Source organism: Bidens hawaiensis, unplaced genomic scaffold (assembly GCF_021521415.1).
Source record: "Bidens hawaiensis isolate Kalapana, Puna unplaced genomic scaffold, B.hawaiensis_p1.1 tig00018657_1, whole genome shotgun sequence".
Taxonomy (NCBI): domain Eukaryota; kingdom Viridiplantae; phylum Streptophyta; class Magnoliopsida; order Asterales; family Asteraceae; genus Bidens; species Bidens hawaiensis.
Window position 1 is genome coordinate 258,284 of NW_027492823.1, and position 18,942 is coordinate 277,225.

Consider the following 18,942-nt stretch of genomic DNA (forward strand, 5'->3'; position numbering starts at 1 on the left):
TCAACCGTTAGCTTGATCTTTAACCTTTAACTTAGATCTGGCAATTTTGACCCACCATCCTAAAACTGGATCGATATGGGTCGTTTATAAAAGAATTTGGGTTGATATGGGTGGGTGTTTCTTGTAGAACGACTCAGAGTGGGTTGATTGAGAAAGCCTTTTCTAGTTAAACAGGTCAAGTAGGCTGTTATTTTTCAAAACGGGTCAGAATGGGTTGATATGGGACCCTCAACCCGGTGCCGGTAAGCGCATAATTTGGCATTGGGCGCACAAAAGTGCAATTCATAGTCGGTGGTTGGTACAGACGCAACACGGCATCAAACGTGTAACCAGTGCTGGTATGTGCATGTAACCGTGTGTAACCGGCGTTGGTATGCGGCATTGGACGTGTAACTGGTACCGATACGTGCGTAACCTAGCGCTGGTACGCGCATAACATGACATCAGACGCGTAATTGGTTCCGGACTACCGGTTTGGGTTATGGGTTTTGACATTCATATTTTTAGGGCAAGATCAAGGACTGGAAATCGGTTCGGTTAAAGTTTAACTTGATCTTGAACTGAAAGGTTGATATTCATATTTTAACACAATCTTTTTATAAACAGGTATGGTGATCCCTCCACCAGTGAAATCTCAAAGAATCACAAACTTTCTAAAACCGTATCTCTTGAAGATGCATTTTACAAACAAGTATGTAAGTGCACAGGTGGTTCACGCACCAACTGCAACCGTTGCAACTGCTGCAAGCTCACAGGAGACGGGTCTTCGGGAAGCTTGGACCAAAAGTCAACAAAGCTTGAGAGATGTTTCTGCTGCTGCTAAGATTGGGAAGATATTAGGTGAGCAGTTGCTTGTTAAAGACATTCCAGCCGTGTCAGTCGTTTACAAAAAGAACCAAAGATATCATGGTAAGGTGCGAGCTGTTATTGACTCCTTAAGGGACGCAGGTGTTAAGTTGCTGTAAGTTTTATGCAAGTGTTTTGTTAGAATAAAATATGGAAATGAACCCGTTTGTTTGTGGGTGCATAACGACATTGTACTGTATGATGTCAAATGCATCCATGGTGGTGTTCAATGATTCGGGTTGAGTTGTTGTCTGGTGAATTATGTTACATGACATTTTTATATGCACATGCTTTAGAGATTGTTATTTTAACGTGCTCGCATGCAACAGGTTTATTTGGGCTGTGTTTAATTGTTAACGAGCCAAATTTAAATGAGCAGCTAAAAGTATTTTGGTTAGGTAAACTAAAGATGCACAAATAAACTAGTTCGGGAACCAGTTTGTAACTCAGAATCGGTATTGAAACTCGCTTGGAACCGATCCTATTGTAGAGTTTGAAATTGGTCAACCTTTTTATCTGTTGGTACTTGCATTTCCGAACCAAATATAAATAAAAACTTGTGAGAGAGATAGACTGCGAAATCTATTTCAGTATGGCACTGGCAAACCTTCGGATGGTGAATAGTTCAGGTTATACGTTTTGCTCTAAATATAACGTCTAAGACATTTATGTTACCACCAATGTACACTTTTCAATTTTAAGTAGATTTCAATAGACGTGCACAAATCGGGTACAGTTGAAAATCCCGAACTGGTTTGGAATCGGTTTTTTTCTCACCGGGTAGGAAATGGCACCGGTTCTAGTCAAGAACCGGTTCGGTTCCTGACCCGAACCGATGCCCCGAAATGCCAACTTTTAGGAACTGGGTAGGGTATGAATCGGGACCGGTTATTACGTAAAAACCGGTTCCACCGGTTTTTTTTTGAATTTTAAAAAATCTAGCCGTTAGAAACCGGTTCCAACGGCTATATAGCCGTTTTTGACCGTTGGAACCGGTTTTTTACTATAATTAAGTTATTTTCATTTTATAAATAGCAAGGTATGGTGTGTACTTGTTACAAATAGTTTTACTAAAACAAATAAAAGTTACAACTCCTCTTCGTCTTCACCCTTGTCTTCATTCTCGTCTCCACCCTCGTCTTCATTATCGGAAGAAAGCCCGTCCTCCGCCTCCTCATCATGAATAGGACGCTCTATTGGTATTTCGTCTTCAAAGTTCGCCTTGTGTTGTACACGATCAACCGCATCCAAATGGTCCTTTAGGCAAATGCAAACCTCTAGAGACTCGGGAGTTAATTTTGTTCTTCGCATTGATAATACCCTCTCACTAAGAGAAAAACAGATTCGGAAGCAACCGTTGAGGCTTGTACGGCAAATAAATCACGAGCCATGGCGGATAGAATAGGAATTTCGTTTTGTTTTCCTTTCCACCAAGCCAACAAATCAATATTGCGAACCTCGTCGACCGTTGCACCCTCAACATAGTTTGCTCCACTATATCGACCAAGTTCGCTAGTTGGTGTGTTTCCTCTTTGCCTCTTAGATGCCGATTCACGAATCCCATTCATCAAGTTTATAAGTAGGTCCTTGCTCGGCCTACTAGTCGTTTTTTTAACAAAATACGATCTCGTGCTTGGACCATAAAGTTGAAAATAATGGTCATAAAGGTCTTGAAGGTTTTGTTAAACTTTTCACACGCTTCCGTCGACAACTTCGAGTCGATCTCGTGCATACCCATGTTGTCGAATATTTCTTCGATCGTTCTCTCAACCCCATGAACATTCCAATATGGGTTTAAAGCGGCGGCACAAGTGAAGACCGGCAGTATGTTTTCAAAATATTTTAAGAACTTTTCCTTCATAACTGCAACAATATTCTTGAATAGTTTGTTCTTCTCCTCAAACTCTTTAAAAGTACAAGACATGTAGTATAATTCTTGCAAAACCCAACAACTAGTAGGGTAATAGACTCCCGATAACTTTGTTGTTGAGTTTTTGAACACGTCAAGATACCCCAACAAAAAACCGACATTGACCCAAACACTTTCCGGAAGCATATCAGCCTCTCGTACGTCAACAAGATTGTTATGAAAACTTTGTAGAGTTTGGCGTTGGGCGAACGCACACTTGAGCATATGACAAGTTGAGTTCCAACGGGTTGGAACATCCCAATTCGACCCCAAATACTTTCTTTCAACCGACTTGTAATAATTCTTATATTCAAGATGTCTTCTTTTACCACTTTTGAAGACATCTTGTAACATAAGTCTAAAATATTTTAAATCGTCACAAATGTTTTCATTGTCGAGACCTTTTTGAACAACCAAGTTGATGATATGTGCAACACATCGAACATGAAAAAAATCCCCGAAACAAGGTGGTGAATATTTAATGATAAATTTTTCGGCCGCCTTAGTATTGTTTGATGCGTTGTCAAACGAAATCGAAAATATTTTATTTCTCAAATTGTAAGTCGTTATAACCTCATCAAGCAAGTCAAACAATTTTTCGGCGGTATGTGGGTACGGGAAGTTTTCAAAAGCGATGGTTCGTTTCATCAATTGCCATGTCACCGGATCAACCCAATGAGCGGTGACACATATGTATGATTCAGGCAACCCGTGTGGTGCCGACCAAACATCGGTAGTTAAACTAACCATCGCTTGTAAAGAATGAAAAAACTCGATTAACTCTTTTTTAGCACACTCCCACAACTTGATACAATGACGTCTTAAGGTAGTACGACTTACATGTGTGTATCGCGGTTGTAGAGTTTCTCGAATCAACGACGTCAAATCCGGGTCATCAAAGTGGTTAAACGGCTATCGCGGTTGTAGAGTTTCTCGAATCAACGACGTCAAATCCGGGTCATCAAAGTGGTTAAACGGCAAACCTCGTTGAATAACGAACTTTGCCATTCTATCTTGAACTTGAGTCGTGTTGTAACGAAATAGTGTACCATCTTTACCCAAGTCAACTTGATCGGTCGCGCCAATCCCTTTCAAGGCCTTGCAATATGGCTTCTCGATTTGCTTTCTCAAAGTCGAGTTGGAATCGTGCTTTAATTGTGTTCCACATAGTTTGCAACGAGCCTTTTGATCACCTTCGACATTGACAACCAAATCCCAATTCTTCCATATGTCTTGGTTGCGGTTATGGGTGACAACCGCAAGAACATTTGGGTCATCTATAGCAAGAACGGGTTCAATAAAAACACTCTTCTTAGCCTTCTTGTTAGTTTTTTTGATGGGTGCCATAGTAATATTTAGTTGGATGGTCGGGTTTGCTAAAGGAGAAGTATTTTAGTTTGTTTTTGAGTTTGGTGGTGAAACAAGTAATGGAAAACAACTTATATATAGATTTTGGGCATCAAGAACCGGTTCCAACGCTATATTACCGTTGGAACCGGTTACAACGGCTCTTTTGTGTCTCAAAAACCGGTTCAAACGGCTATATTACCGTTGGAACCGGTTCCAACGGTTCCAACGGCTATATTACCGTTGGAACCGGTTCCAACGGCTAGTTTGACCTGTGTTTGACTTTTTAAAAAAAAACTCGCCGGACCCGGTTTTTTCGGGTAGGAACCGGACCGGGTACAATTAAGAACCGGGTAGGAACCGATTGAGAAATACAAATAGGGGAACCGGGTATGATTTTCGGGTAGAAAAATACCCAAACCGGGTATTTGGTCTATCGGGTACGAACTGGAACTGGAACCGGTTCCGGGTCAGTTCCACCGGTTCGGTTCCGGAACCGGTTTTAATTTGCACGTCTAGATTTCAAGTATACAAAGTATAGAAGAATAAAGGGTAGGAGATATAGTTTTCAACTTTTTATAGCTGTTTATATACTAACAAGATTATAAAATACATATCGAAAAGGACAACCAGCTTAATATTAAGAAATAAAGAATAATTTTTAACAAAGAAAGATACAGCTTCTTCCAGCAAAGAAATGGACGTACGTTATCAACGAACAGCTTGAATGTTTCAAAGTAATGACCAATATTTGTTATATGATAAGTAGTTTAGGAGTAGGAGACTAGGAGGTAGATGAATGTATGAGTGTTGTTCACAAAGAAAATTATGATGGTTTTCATGAGTTATGTTTCTTTTTCATTTTTGTTATTTTGTTAGAAACCTATAGATCACTATTGTCGGATTGTCAAATGAATTTTAAAGTTATAGTTTTTTGAATCCTTTTTTCGGGTTTTGATTTTCCAACTGGTGATATGTTAATACCATCAAAAAATACGTGTCGATGTTTTTTTTTTGTTGTCCGCAATTAGTTTTAGAAGTAGTGTCATTTTCAATTTGGTAATTACTTGGGAGATGACTTTTGCCTTTAATAGCAAATGTGATAGTGTCATCTAGCATTTATTTTTTCGAACGGTAACTTTCACATTTAAGTTATTTCATTGCGCGAACACGTCGCACCCCGCCACCCCACTCAGGCCAACTATATTGAAATGATCGGGATCCACGCTGGCATCTGAGTTTGGCTTGGCGTTCCCGGTAAAACCCAGTTGGCTCACCCCCCCCCCCCCCCGAAGGCATGACAGGTTTTAATGCTCTGGTAAAATCCGGTCGGAATCAGAATTCGAATCCGGGACAACCGGGTCATCCATCATGTTCCTGGCCATTGGGGCAAGCCATTGGGGCAAGCCCTGCTGGTTGTCATCTAGCATTGATGAATAAGTTTATTTATTTATTATTTTTTAACATGTAAATGATATTTAAGAGAATGTAAGAAAATATTGCCAATCAATCAACTTAATTGTACATTGTATTGGTGAATAAAAGTTATAACGCTTATGATATTGGCAAACAAATGTTAATTGTATATGTAATTGGCAAATAATGGTGAGTTGGCAAGAACTCTTGTGATCACGTGCTATCAATTCACCCTTATTTGCCAATACCAAATATAATTGGCCTTTATTCGCTAATACTATACTAAACCCATTATTAAATACATAGTCGAAGCTCCCGCCGAGGATAATGGACAGACGCCATGCATAAGTCATGGCGCTAGTGTGATGAATAACATGTTCTCATATAATAAGCATTCTCTAACACATTGGGAAAGGGAACGCCAAAGATCTCCGAGAGCATGAGGCAAAAAGGAAAAATTATCATTGTAAATAGTGCCCAACCAATAAGAGATAAACTAGTACGACATGCCACAATCAAATGGCCACGACGCCCACCAACTCCCCGGAACACACGTGCAAGGGACATGATTGGTAGAGAGCCTAACAGAGCAGTTGGACATATTCTCTCTCTCCTCTCCAAAGGCTATAAATACCAACCTACCTCCAAATGGTAAAGGATATGGCATCTAATACTTCAACTCTCTCTCTATACTTATTACAAATATTATACTGATTCTCATGCCGGAGGGTGGTTACGAGAGAACCCCCCCCCCCCAATTTCCCTCGTAACGAGCTCACTGTGTTTTGTTTTGTAGGTGTGCTACTCATTTGCGGCAAGAAGGAATATAATTCATCGTGGGATATATTATATCACCGCCCTTGGACTAAGTAATTAGACCTAAGGGGGGGGGGGGATTTTGTGTTTCTTCATTGGCGTCATCCGTGGGACAAATGAGCGGAAAAACACCCACCAAGGCGGTTGGCCAAACGTCGAACGCCAACCAGGACGAAAACCTGGAAAATGTGGTTGTAATTGGTAGTGTTGAGGGCATCGCTAATGCGTCCACCCTTCCACCGACCATTACAAACAAAACAAAATCGCTTCCATAGTCGCAGACACCCTTGCCGCCAAGCATAAAGGCCTGGTAGGAAGGGGATCAAGAAAAACTCATGCAACAAAAAGTATCATCTTTCGTCCAGCCTAGAACTCTGTTTGACAGAGAAGCGAGCAGCAATAAGGCAAATGAGGATTATGAAGAAGAAGAAGAAGAAGAAGAGGAAGAATCAACTCCTCTCGTGCAACAAACAGAATTACCATCCAGAAAAACACGTGGCGGACAAGAGAACAACCTAGCGGACGAGCGTAGTAAACCACAACGCTCGCGGCGTACAGCTAATTCGCGCCTGGATGATCCAGATTATGAGCAACGCTGGAGGGATCCAGACGCATCCGCCAAAAAATACACATCAAGTATCACCCGGATGCAAGCGAAGATTTTTCAAAGCCATACCAGCCAAGAACCTCGGCTGGAAAATCTAAGTTCATAAAAAGGATTGCGGAAGCAGAATTATCAGAAAATCCTAGGATTCCGCCAACAGTGGGTCAATACGACGGTCTATCGGACCCGGATGACCACTTGCAAACTTACATCGTTGCGGGCTTAGTTTCAGGGTGGACCATGCCACTCTGGTGTCACATATTTACTTTGACGCTCGTAGGAGCGGCAAAGGCATGGTTTGAGCGCCTACTTGAAGTTCAAATTGCAAGTTGGGACAACTTGGCGAACAAATTCACCCATCATTTTAACCAGCAGAGAAGCCACGTTAGTGATCCAGCAGACATACACAGTGTCACGCGGAAAGACAATGAAACGGTGAAAGATTTCATTACCAGGATCAACAAAGAGGGGTTGAACATCGATGGTGTAGGCGAAAATCTCATGCGCGCTACCTTTCGCCAAAATGTAAGGTGCGATGATCTTATATGTACCCTTACTGGCAGAGATGGCATGCCTCAAAGTTGGGATGTCATCATGACAGCGGCTAAGCGCTATGGGCTAACTGAAAAAAGCCTTGGAAAAGAGCTAGCGCGCACATACGCGAGGAATGACACCAATAGGGCTCGCCAAGGCAAAAAGATCAATTCCGTCTGGTCACGAATAAACTAAGAACCTCAATCAAGAGACAACCCTCACAAGGCACACAAAAACAAGCAAAAGGCACAACCGTACTCCTCCAATAGGTGGATACCGTTGACCAAGAGCCCGTCACAAATCATGTATACAGAAGGTATCCAGTTCAAGAAACTCCCGCCAATCAAACCAGGGCCCAACGCAGACACAACACGATACTGTGATTATCATGAGCAACATGGTCACATGAAAACAATAACATCATACATTATCGGGTCAAAAATGCCAAGTTTTCAAAGTCAAAGGGCTAAAAATAAAAATCTGTCTTCTGGCTCGATCGCGATATGTGACGGCCTTAGACCCGACGTCATCGCGTATCACAATGACGTGGTCTGACGGGGAGACACATATCCTGCCACGTGTTCCCACATGGCAAGCCTACTTGTGACTCACCAGGGCTACGTCGTGATACGCGACGGCTCTTCCTTGGACCATTGCGTATCGCGATGGGCTACCGAACTCAGCCTATTAAAATGGTCATCCAGCCCTTATTCTCAGTCACAAATTTTCACAACACTTTCTCTCTCTAAAAAAACCCACTCCCTCACTACCTCGTAAAACGTGCCACCACCCTCCTCATTTTTCGTGCCCTAAACCGATGAGACCTCAAAACCCGTGCCACACACCGACGATGTTTCATTGAAGTACGTGTTGCCCGAGACAACCCAACGTTCCGCCTAGAAGTGTGTGCCAACGAAGCTCGAAGACCGACGTGCCTCGATTTTCGTGCAATAAGGTGTTAATCAAGATTCTCGAGAAACGTAAAAGCGTTGAAGTGTTGCTCGAGTGTCTAAGAAATAATAAACCAAACAAGATGGGGATAATGCCCGAATAAAATATTAATATAATATTAAAAGTCTTAAAACCTTAAGTCGATGATATACTCGATACCTCAATAATAAACAAAAGAAAATATAACAAAGAAATAAAAATAAGAAATAAGAATGTTAAATAATTCTTTGTTAATAACATTATTATTTAAGTTGTTATTTAAATAATATGTAAAGAAAATAAAGGATACGTTTCTTCGAGAAGAAGAAATGTAGTGTTAGAAAATATAAATAAGTAAAACTAAAGGTTTTAAACTTGTAAAAAAAAAGAAAAGTCTTTTAAACTAAAGGTTTAAAAAGAAAATATAATCAAGGTAAAGATTATACAAAAGTGACTAAAAATCTTAAGCCAAATTAAAGATCTGGTATTAACAAAAAAGTGTCACACCCCAACCTACGGCAGAAACGTCGAGGCGTGAACTGATTGCCACAGCTCTCAATGTACTATTATGCAATATTATAAATTTCAATATCTATTAATTAAATTTCAAATGAAACAAATATTCATACTATATCCAAACCAACAAAAGTGCATCAACAATCAAAATTCATAAAAATATTTCTCGTTAATTTTTCTTCTAGCATGAATCCTTAAATGATCTTGTACTTCAGTTAACTCAAATCAAACGATAACCTGCATATGTGTTGAAAATAAAGTAGTTTTGTCAACACAAGGTTGAGTGAGCAACACACCAGTTTAAATGTACATATAGTATATATAAAAATAAATAATTGCAACAAGTCATATGAGGATAACAAATCAACCAAGTGAGCAAGTATAACTGAGATGTCGAGAAGCACAAAGGCTATAATGACTAGCGTATGATCATACTATTCTGAGATTATGTTGGACATCTCCGAATGCGGTTCACGCAAAGCAAATAAGCACATAAACAAGTAATGTATAAGTTGTTAACACATAAGACAATAGTTTCAGTTTTGTGTGTAAAGTATATATGAGAAATACAATTTACGCATGTGTCCACAAAACGTGGAAAAAGAAGTAAAATAGGGGAATGTGGTACTCACATGGTCGAGAAAGCAAACGAGATAAACACATATACGAAACATCACTTCTTTCGAGATTGTCTAACGGAAAATCCTAAGTATGAGTTACGAAGATAAGTAATTATGAACTTAAAATACAAGTGCTAATCAAAGACGTTCGAGATTCGATGAGGTTCGGGATTTAATGATCTAATGGGTTCTCAAGAAAGTGAAATATGACTTAAACTTATTATCAGTTTCATTACTTTAATTTAACAACGGTTTATCATAAATAATATTATTTTAATTATACAAAATTACATAAAAATACTTAAGTAAATATTTATAGGACTTTGGATAACTTATATAAAGAAATTTCAATCTAAAAGTGCGTTAAATGTATTCATGTATAAATATTTATTGTAAATATTAGAGAATAAATAATAAATAATAATATCTATATAAATTATAATCTTTTTATAAAATATTTGTAACATGCCTATTAATTAACAAGATTATATTAACTATATATTGATGTGTGAAAATCTATATATAAATATTAATAACTAATTCTCGCAATTAAACACTAAGTCTTAAATTTATAAAACCAAACAATCCTAACTAAGCTTCACACAAACGACAAGTGTACCGGTCGTGTAGCAGCACAGTCTAATGGAAGTCCGGGTGTCGAACACAAAGACACGTGAGAACGGCTCAGATAATTAACCCTAATCCAAGTCCTACCTAATAATATTTAATTGATTTTATTATTATTTATTTATTTATTTTAATTAATTTAACTAACTTAACTTAACGAAACTAGCTGGAAAACTTAACGGCACTAACGGAACTCTTAACGAATTTGGAGAAACGACCACCTAGGCAAGAATCCTATTGACAGTTCAACGGCTAATGGAATTAACTGATCACACGACATCGGGATCTTAAAATAATCAACTAAGGCTCATTAAAGTTCGCTAGACCACCCCTCGGTCTCACCAACTAACCCTCACAAATCTAAGAAGATTGAATAAATGCACCGGGATAAAGATTACTAAGGTACCCTAATGACGCATCTCCTCTCGGACTCAACGACACAAAACCCGCTTAAAATTGGTACTAGCAATTCTAGGGATAAAGGGGTAACAAAATCTAACCCGATCTAAGACACTTACTTGCACGCAAAACTAAACCGGACAAGACCAAAACTCGCTCTCGCACAATTCTAACCTAACCGAATAAATATACAAGACAAACCGACTCCCTATTACCACTCAGTCGCAAGGAATGTGAACCTATTGAATTTTAATAATTAATCGCACTCAAGATTCCTATGGTAGTACTAACCATGACAAGATCAAAAACACAAAGTCTATGACCTAAACGTAGAACTCTAACCAAAAGACACACAATCAATCAATCAAAGTAATACGCGGAATCACAAGCAATAATTATATAAAAACAATATTTTAACACACCAAAGATCGAATTATATAAAGCCTTTCAATAATAATACAAAATGTGATAAATCAAAACCAAATAAACCGTCAAACAAAGTCAATATACATCTCAACCTAGGTAGTGTAAATAGTTTAGCTACTCATAATAATAAAAGAATCAAGACAATCTTGGTAGCAAAACACATATTCACAATGCTTAGAAAATAAACTAGAATAAAGATGAAAACCAAACCAGGTAGTTAATCCGTCACTCTAAAGCAATTGCGGACTCCCTTTGGCGTTAAAAATTAGTGGGTGGCCTCCAAAGTTTGACTCTATTCCTTCTATATAAATTTCTATCTTCCTGCTTTGACTTTAATTTCCACCGCCGCCAATTTTTTTGCCTTAATTTGTTTAAATCAAAAAATACTATAAACCACACATTCCTTCTTCTTTCTCTCGTTTATCTATATATATCTATATATCATTAGGGTTTATTTTCTTTTGTTTCTTTTGTTTTCCGTGCGTCCAAAGCTGAGCCCATCTTAGTAAGAGTTTTTTTTTCCTTTTCTTTTGTCTTTCAAATGGCCATCCATGTATTCCGTTCAAGAAATTAAAATAAATTATAATATAAAGACATGGAATATAAATTCAACCAGATTATTCTTTCACGTTTTCTTATTATTATATTTATATATATATATATATATATATATTTCATTAACACAATAATAACAAATATAAATATAATGAGACTTGACAGTATGATAATCATTTTAGTTCGTTGTCTCATAAAACGCAAACTTTAAATATGAACCACAAACGCATATAATATAACAAAAATAAACTCAAAGCTACTCAAAAGTGTAGGAAATAATTATATTATAATATGTATATTTTAGACCACATCATGTATATTTTAGATTCAAACTATTTTTAAACATTAATACCTTTATTAATTTTAGTGAACTAACATATATACATACATACATATATATGGTTTTTAATCGAGATTGACTAATAATCGTGTCGGTTTTAACAATTTAATTTAATTATGAGTTGTTAATGTTTATAATATATCTTATTTTATTAACTATATTAATAAAATAGTTTAAATGCATAAATATCAATAAAAATAAACAAAGGAACACAGGCCGGGGGATTCGAACATGTTTGGTTAAAGATAGAAAAACGGTTAGGCCGCAATTGATAGTTATAAACGATTTAAACCGTATATCAAGAAACGGTTTAAGTCGGTTTGATATTGTTTACTCGATTAATATGTCGGTTAGGCCGCAATTGATAGTTGTAAACGATTACGAGATCAAAACTTCAATTACACAAAGATTTGCTAACCTAATTTGGTGTTTATTAGCTTCGGGTACAAGAAAACCCGATTAGATAAGGGTATGGGCAATGGATGATCCAGACAAGGAAATGGGTTAAATTACTAGTTTACAATTTCAGTCCCTGATGTTTGAGGGTGGGTACAACAGGGGTTAATAGTTTAGTTAAGGTTGATTTTGCCAAGATAAGAGGCTATATTTTATAATATATAATTAATTAAATAATAATATAATAATAGTTAAATTTCTCGATAAATGCTTAAAATCTCCCGAACATCAAAATGGGTCAGGTTTTATCAAAGATATAGTTTTCGAAAAAGTCCGAGTTGTTACAGTCTCTCATACTTTAGGGAATTTCGTCCCGAAATTAAGAAATACTATAACATCATTAAAGTTTTATATATATATATATATATATATATATATATATATATCATAGCACAGAACTTTGAATAGTTAAAATAATGCTCCAAATGCAAATCCGATAAGGACACTTATATATAGGATGCACCAGCGGCGTATCCACCATGACTTTATCATCTCTACATTTGTACCGTTATCTCAACTACTTTCGGTTCTAGATTATGACACACGGTTGCACGTTTTATGATTTCCATGCAAGGATTTGGATAATCATGTAGGCCTCCATAATTACTTAGATCGTTGGATGGTCCAGATAACTCGTCCCATCATGTGGGTTACAAAATATTTTAAAGAACATGATTTTTAGAAAACAAAAGTTTTAAGAAGCTTTAATTATAACACTAAAAAATTACCAATATATAAAGCAATTTCAAGAGTTGAAGTGAATTTTAATAAAGAAATGTCTAAGACATCGCAAAGATTATAATTATTTAAAGGTGAAGAAAAGATAACTTATTAATATTTAGGTTAATGAAGGTAAGAAAATAAGATATAAGCAGGCTTTAGGTGTGACATTAGTAAACAATCAATTTAAACAAAAGGAATATAATATTATCTTGTTTTGCGTGTTGGACGTCCCGGGTCTTTATCTCATGCATCAGCGGGTCCAAATTAGCTGCTTTAACATCTGTGACCTGAAATGCAATAAACACGTATGAAGTATCAAAGTTCTCACAATAAACAGTTAAAATAGTAAATAAACGAACTAAAGTATATACAAATTAACCAACCATCAATACCTTACCTACCAAATTAAATATTTAGCCGGCTCACATTTTATTTATCTCTTAGCCGTCTTCATTTTCTCTCTTAGCTTTCATGTTTTAGTCGTCAAAGTTAAAATATTGTTACTTACCTAATAAAACACTTAGCCCATTTTACTATTAGCCGTCTTTGTTTTATTCCCTTAGCCGACATGTTTTAGCAGCCAAAATTAAATATTTTTACCTATCTGATAACACCTAGTCGGCTTCCATTTCTTTGCCTTTGAAATTTTCATACGTAAATTCATCATTAAATGGTGACAACAAAGGCCATGATATGCATCCAAAGAAACTCTCCTAATCAGCTAAGAGTAAGAAAAATGGAAGTTAATAACTACAACTACACACACGTAAATAAAATGAAGTTGGCTAAGATTAAAAAATGGAAACCGGCTAAGTGTTTTATTAGATAAGTAAAAATATTTAATTTTGTTTGCTAAAACATGCCGCTTAATGAAAAAACGAAGACAGCTAAGAGTAAATATAATGGAAGTGGATTAAATGTTTTATTAGGTAGGTAAAAATATTTAATATTGAAGGCTAAAACATGTCGGCTACGAGAGAAAACGAAGACGGCTAAGAGAGAAATAAAATGTGAGTCGGCTAAATATTTAATATGGTAGGTAAAATATTTAATATGGCGGCTAAATGAACACGGCTAAGAGTGAAAAACACGAAGGCAGCTAAGTATTTAATTAGGTGGGTAAATATATTAAACTTTGGCGCCAAAAAATACAAAATAAAACGACTAAGTGAAGTTTTAGCCTACAAGCCGAGTTGGAGCCGGCTAAGAAGGAATATACGGAGCCGGATAAGTGAATAGACACATATCTCGAAGCCGTCTAAAAGTCAAGGATGCCTTCTAAATAGCCAGAGATGTACGCTAAGTATAGCGCGTCTTTGACCCGTGTCAAGTTTTTATAAGCTAAAACTGGGTCCCGTTTACTTTTCATGAAATTACGTGCCCATAACGTGGCGGCTAAGGCTTAGCCGGCTTCGCTGACGTGTCATTTGTTTAGTGAAAAAAACTCAATGATTGGATGCATGCTAACTTAATTAAACATGTCTATTTTGAAAATTTTTAGATCGAACTTGTATATTTTGATAATTTTCCCTTATTATTTACTTTGATTTTTGTTATTTTTAAGTGGCACACGTGAATAGAGGTGCACAAAACCGGTAACCGGTTAATCGATAACCGTTTTTTTGTAACCGGTTAATTTTTTGGCGCTCAATAATCGGGTAGACCGGTTAATCGAGCCGGGTACTACCCGGTTAGTCACCTGGAAAACCCTAACCGGTCTAACTGGGTTTGGTTAATACCCGAACCGGTTAACCGATAACCGGTTAAAAAATCCGGTTTTTTGAAGAAAAATAAAAAAAATCTTGAAAAATAGGAAAAAAAAAACAGAAAAAATTAAAAAAAAAAACTAAAACACTTGTTTTTGATTGATTTTATTTCACATTTTCAACATTTTCATAATCATTGCTTCAAAACAATACATAAATAACTTGAAAAGAAACGTTTAAAATCTTCGTGACGTTAAATTCATTCGTTTATTGTTTTATTCTTCCTTTCAGGCTTCGGCTTCATCGTTTAATGATTTTATTCTTCGTTATCATCGTCTACATTAAACGGGACATTAGACGGGTCTTCGCGATCCGGTTCGGGACACCTCTATCGCACCGAATCATCATACATTTATTCTTCCTCGGTTAGTGGTTTTGTGGTACCCGTTGCTACTTCTTCTTCGTGTAGTTTTTCTTCAACATCGAGTTCGCCTTCAAGATTTGTATTATGTTGGATATGGTCCGCCGCATCCAAGTGGTCTTTTAAGCAACTGCACATTTCCAACGATTCTGGTGTTAGCCTCGTCCTTCGTATCGATAAAATCCTACCACTCAAAGAAAAAGCACTTTCCGAATCTACCTTAGAAGCTTAGACGGTTAGTAAATCATAGGCCATGGCGGCAAGCACGGGGAATTGGGGTTCCATTTGCTTCCACCAACCCAAAATATCAAAGTTTTCAAAATCATTTGCCGTGAACATAAATCGATTGCACCATACCGGCTTAGCTCACTATTTGTTGCGCTACCACGAGCTTTTTAATTTTATCGTTTCTTATATCATTAAACAAACTTATGTTTGGGTTACTTGATGACGAGCTTTCTCCAAAGCCCATTGATTGTCGAGTGTTCGGTACCGAACCATATTTAAGAGCATAATATTCAAACACGCTTTCTAAATAAATATTTAATTTTCTCACTTGTTTTGATGCATGGTTCGGGTCATCTAAATGTAAATCCAAAGCCCAAACAATTTTTTTGATTAAAGTTTCAACCCCGGTAACGGTTAAAGTCAGGTTCAACACGACGGCACAAGTAAAAACCAGGGGCATTCTTCAAAATATTTTTTCAATTTTAATTTCATTGGTAATATCATATAATCGTACATTGGATCGACGTATTCAAAATCATTTATTTTGACACAAACTAACCAAATTTGATGAAGAACTAACGGACTCGTCGGATAATAAACTCCCGAAAAATAAGTGGTTGCATTTTTAAAAACTTTAAGCAACTTGCTTAAATTTGAAATCGTTTCCCAACCCCCTCGACGAAAATGCCCTAACCTTTCGTTTCTTAGCAAGATTGTCATGAAATAATTTCAATGTCGGTCTTTGTCTTAACCCGCTATCAAGCATTTACCAAGTCGAATTCAACCTAGTAGGTACGTCGATATACGGACCTAAAGTGATGGAATCCGTATCGATACACAATTGCAAATATCTTGTATATCTTTGCTTACTAGTTCTAAAAATTTCGGTTAACATTACTCTAAAACGCTCGGTTAACTTTTTTATTTGCTTAACTTTTAAACCGTCTTGCACAACCAAGTTAATGGTATGTGCAACACATCAAGTATGAAAAAAAAACACCGTCACAAATCGGTTGGTATTTTAGTTTTAGTTTTTGAGCCACGACGGTATTATTTGACGTGTTATCGAAAGATATGGAAAGAAGCTTGTCTTGTAATTTAAATGTTTGTATAATATTATCTAAAATATAAAACAAGTTTTGGGCGGTGTGAGGATAACTAAATAACTCAAACGCGATCGTACGCTTCATCATTTGCCACGTGTCTGGATTAACCCAATGTGCCGTAACACATAGATACGAAAACAGTATACCGTGTGGAGCTGACCAAACGTCAGTAGTTAAGTTAACACCATATTTTAAGTTTTCGAAACCCAAAACTAATTCTTGCTTAGATTTTTTCCACATTTTTAAAAATCGCGTCTTAAGGTAGTGCGACTTACGTGTTGATAATGAGGTTGGAGCGTTTCTTGAATCAACTTTGTCAAGCGCGGGTTGTCAAAGTGATCAAACGATAAGCCCTCTTGAATGCCAAATTTTGTCATCCTTTCGCGAACAGTGTCAAGGTTAAAAACCAAGATGTCGGCTCTATCGGTTGAAGGATGTGCTTGATCCGTGGCCGGATTGCCTTTCATGACTTGACAATGTTTTTCTAGGTGAAGCCTTAAAGTGGAGTTCGACTCTTGTGCATAAATTTTCCACATTTTTTGATCGAGCCTTAAACGTTCCGTTCGACATTTCGCACTTGTCGAAATTACACCAAAGGGTTTTGTCTCGGTTTGTTGAGACAATTCTCTTGACGGTTAAACCAAGTTGTTCAAGTGTAGCCATTTTTTGCGTTTTGGAAGTGGTTTTTGAGTTCGGTTTGGCAATTTTGGCGGCTTTTTACGTTTTTGAGAGCCCAGGAAGTTGTGTAATCAACCCAACACACCCAATATCTATTTATACCAATAAGGAGGTTTAAAATAAGTCCAAACGGTCAAAAAATAGTCAGCCGTTCCCAACGGTCATATAAATGACTAACCGGATTCTGTGGAGAAAAAGAATGATCGGTTTCTAACCGGCGGTTAGAAACGGTTAGTAACCGGGTTTCCTTTGACCGGTTACTAACCGGTTATTGGACCGAGTTCTAACCGGTTAGAAACCGGTTAACCGGTAACGATGTGCACCATTACACGTGAATCGTGATGATTGATGAAGTCCGAATTTAACAAACAAAAAGGGATTTGAGCTACTATTCAATGGACTATCATAATGGACTGAAATATAACCAAAGATGGGCTAAAGTAATAGACCTGATTTTTGCACCCTAGCTGGGTTTAAAACAAAATTTTACTTTATTCATAAAAAAATAAATAATAATAAAAGATAAAATACAATAATTTTTTTAACGTACATTATGTACAAAAATACCTTTATTCATAAAATCTCAACAACTTATCTCGAAATCGTCAATATATAGCCAATTAATAATCAGCTCTGAACTGAAAAACATATTTGAATTGTTAATTGTTCAATTTTACTGTTCTTATGAAAAACATTTAGTGAGCGTATTATGGTTTTTCCCCCATATTATGAAAAACTGACATGGATTTGAGTTTATTGGATTTTAACATTTGAGCCATTTTTTGTTTTTGACTTTTAGTGTTTTTGTTTTTGGCTTGAACGTTTTGTAAATGAGCTTGAGCGTGATTTGCATACCTATTATACATTAAGTTATTCTTACTAAATAATTAAAAAAATTCACCACTGGGCCGCGTTTGGACTCAAGTCGACGTTTGAAGCAACTACAGGCCCATTTTGCAACAACAATATAAAAATAATATCCACGTGGCAAATAGTGATTGGATACAATGATGTGGCAACTTGCAAATAGTTTATCGCCAGAAAGTAAACCATTCGAAAATATCGGATCTTCGAACGAGAGGAGACCTGTAATCCAATTTTCTGATCTCTCTCTGCAATAATAATAATAACAAAGGTTAGGTTTCGTTTAGTTAAATGTTTTTAGTTCTTTTACATCTGTGTTTTGGTAATTTTAATTTTGATTTGTAGTTAACTTAGACCTGTTTGATAATTAAGTCCTAATCGCTTGGTTTTATGTTAGTTTAATAATCTTGATTTGAAGTTCGTACAACTGTAGAACACTAATTGATTCGATGAATTATTGAATTTCTTATGTTTTCGTCTTTAATCGTGATATGCAGTTTGTAGAACCCTAACTTAGATCTGTTTGATGGATGAATCAAACCTTATCATTTGTTTTGATCGCGAATTGTAGAATTTGATCGATGAATGAAAGCTTATAGTTTGTTTTTAGGATTATTTTGATTGAAAGTTAGATGAAGTAGTAGTTGAAATTGTTCTTTGGTTCGGATGTTTATGTGGATTGTCAGACTTGCTCTAGAATTTTTAACTTGAAAATTAAGTAAATTGGTTCATGCTAGTGATACTATTTACAAGTAACTACAAATGTAATCTTTGGGTTGCTGGCCCTGTAAACGGATTAATTCTAATTAACAATACGAATTGATAATGTGGCTTCATCCTCAAAGTTTCACCACTTTTTGGTTCAACTATTAAAT

General features: G+C 36.6%; 1 protein-coding gene across 1 annotated transcript; it reads left to right on the plus strand.

Moving 5' to 3' along the window:
- Positions 1-571: 571 nt before the first annotated feature.
- Positions 572-1,132, plus strand: LOC143556608 (uncharacterized). The gene has a single exon (XM_077045883.1). It carries the CDS (start codon positions 609-611, stop codon positions 963-965), a length of 357 nt encoding a protein of 118 aa, XP_076901998.1. The 5' UTR covers positions 572-608; the 3' UTR covers positions 966-1,132.
- Positions 1,133-18,942: the final 17,810 nt, after the last annotated feature.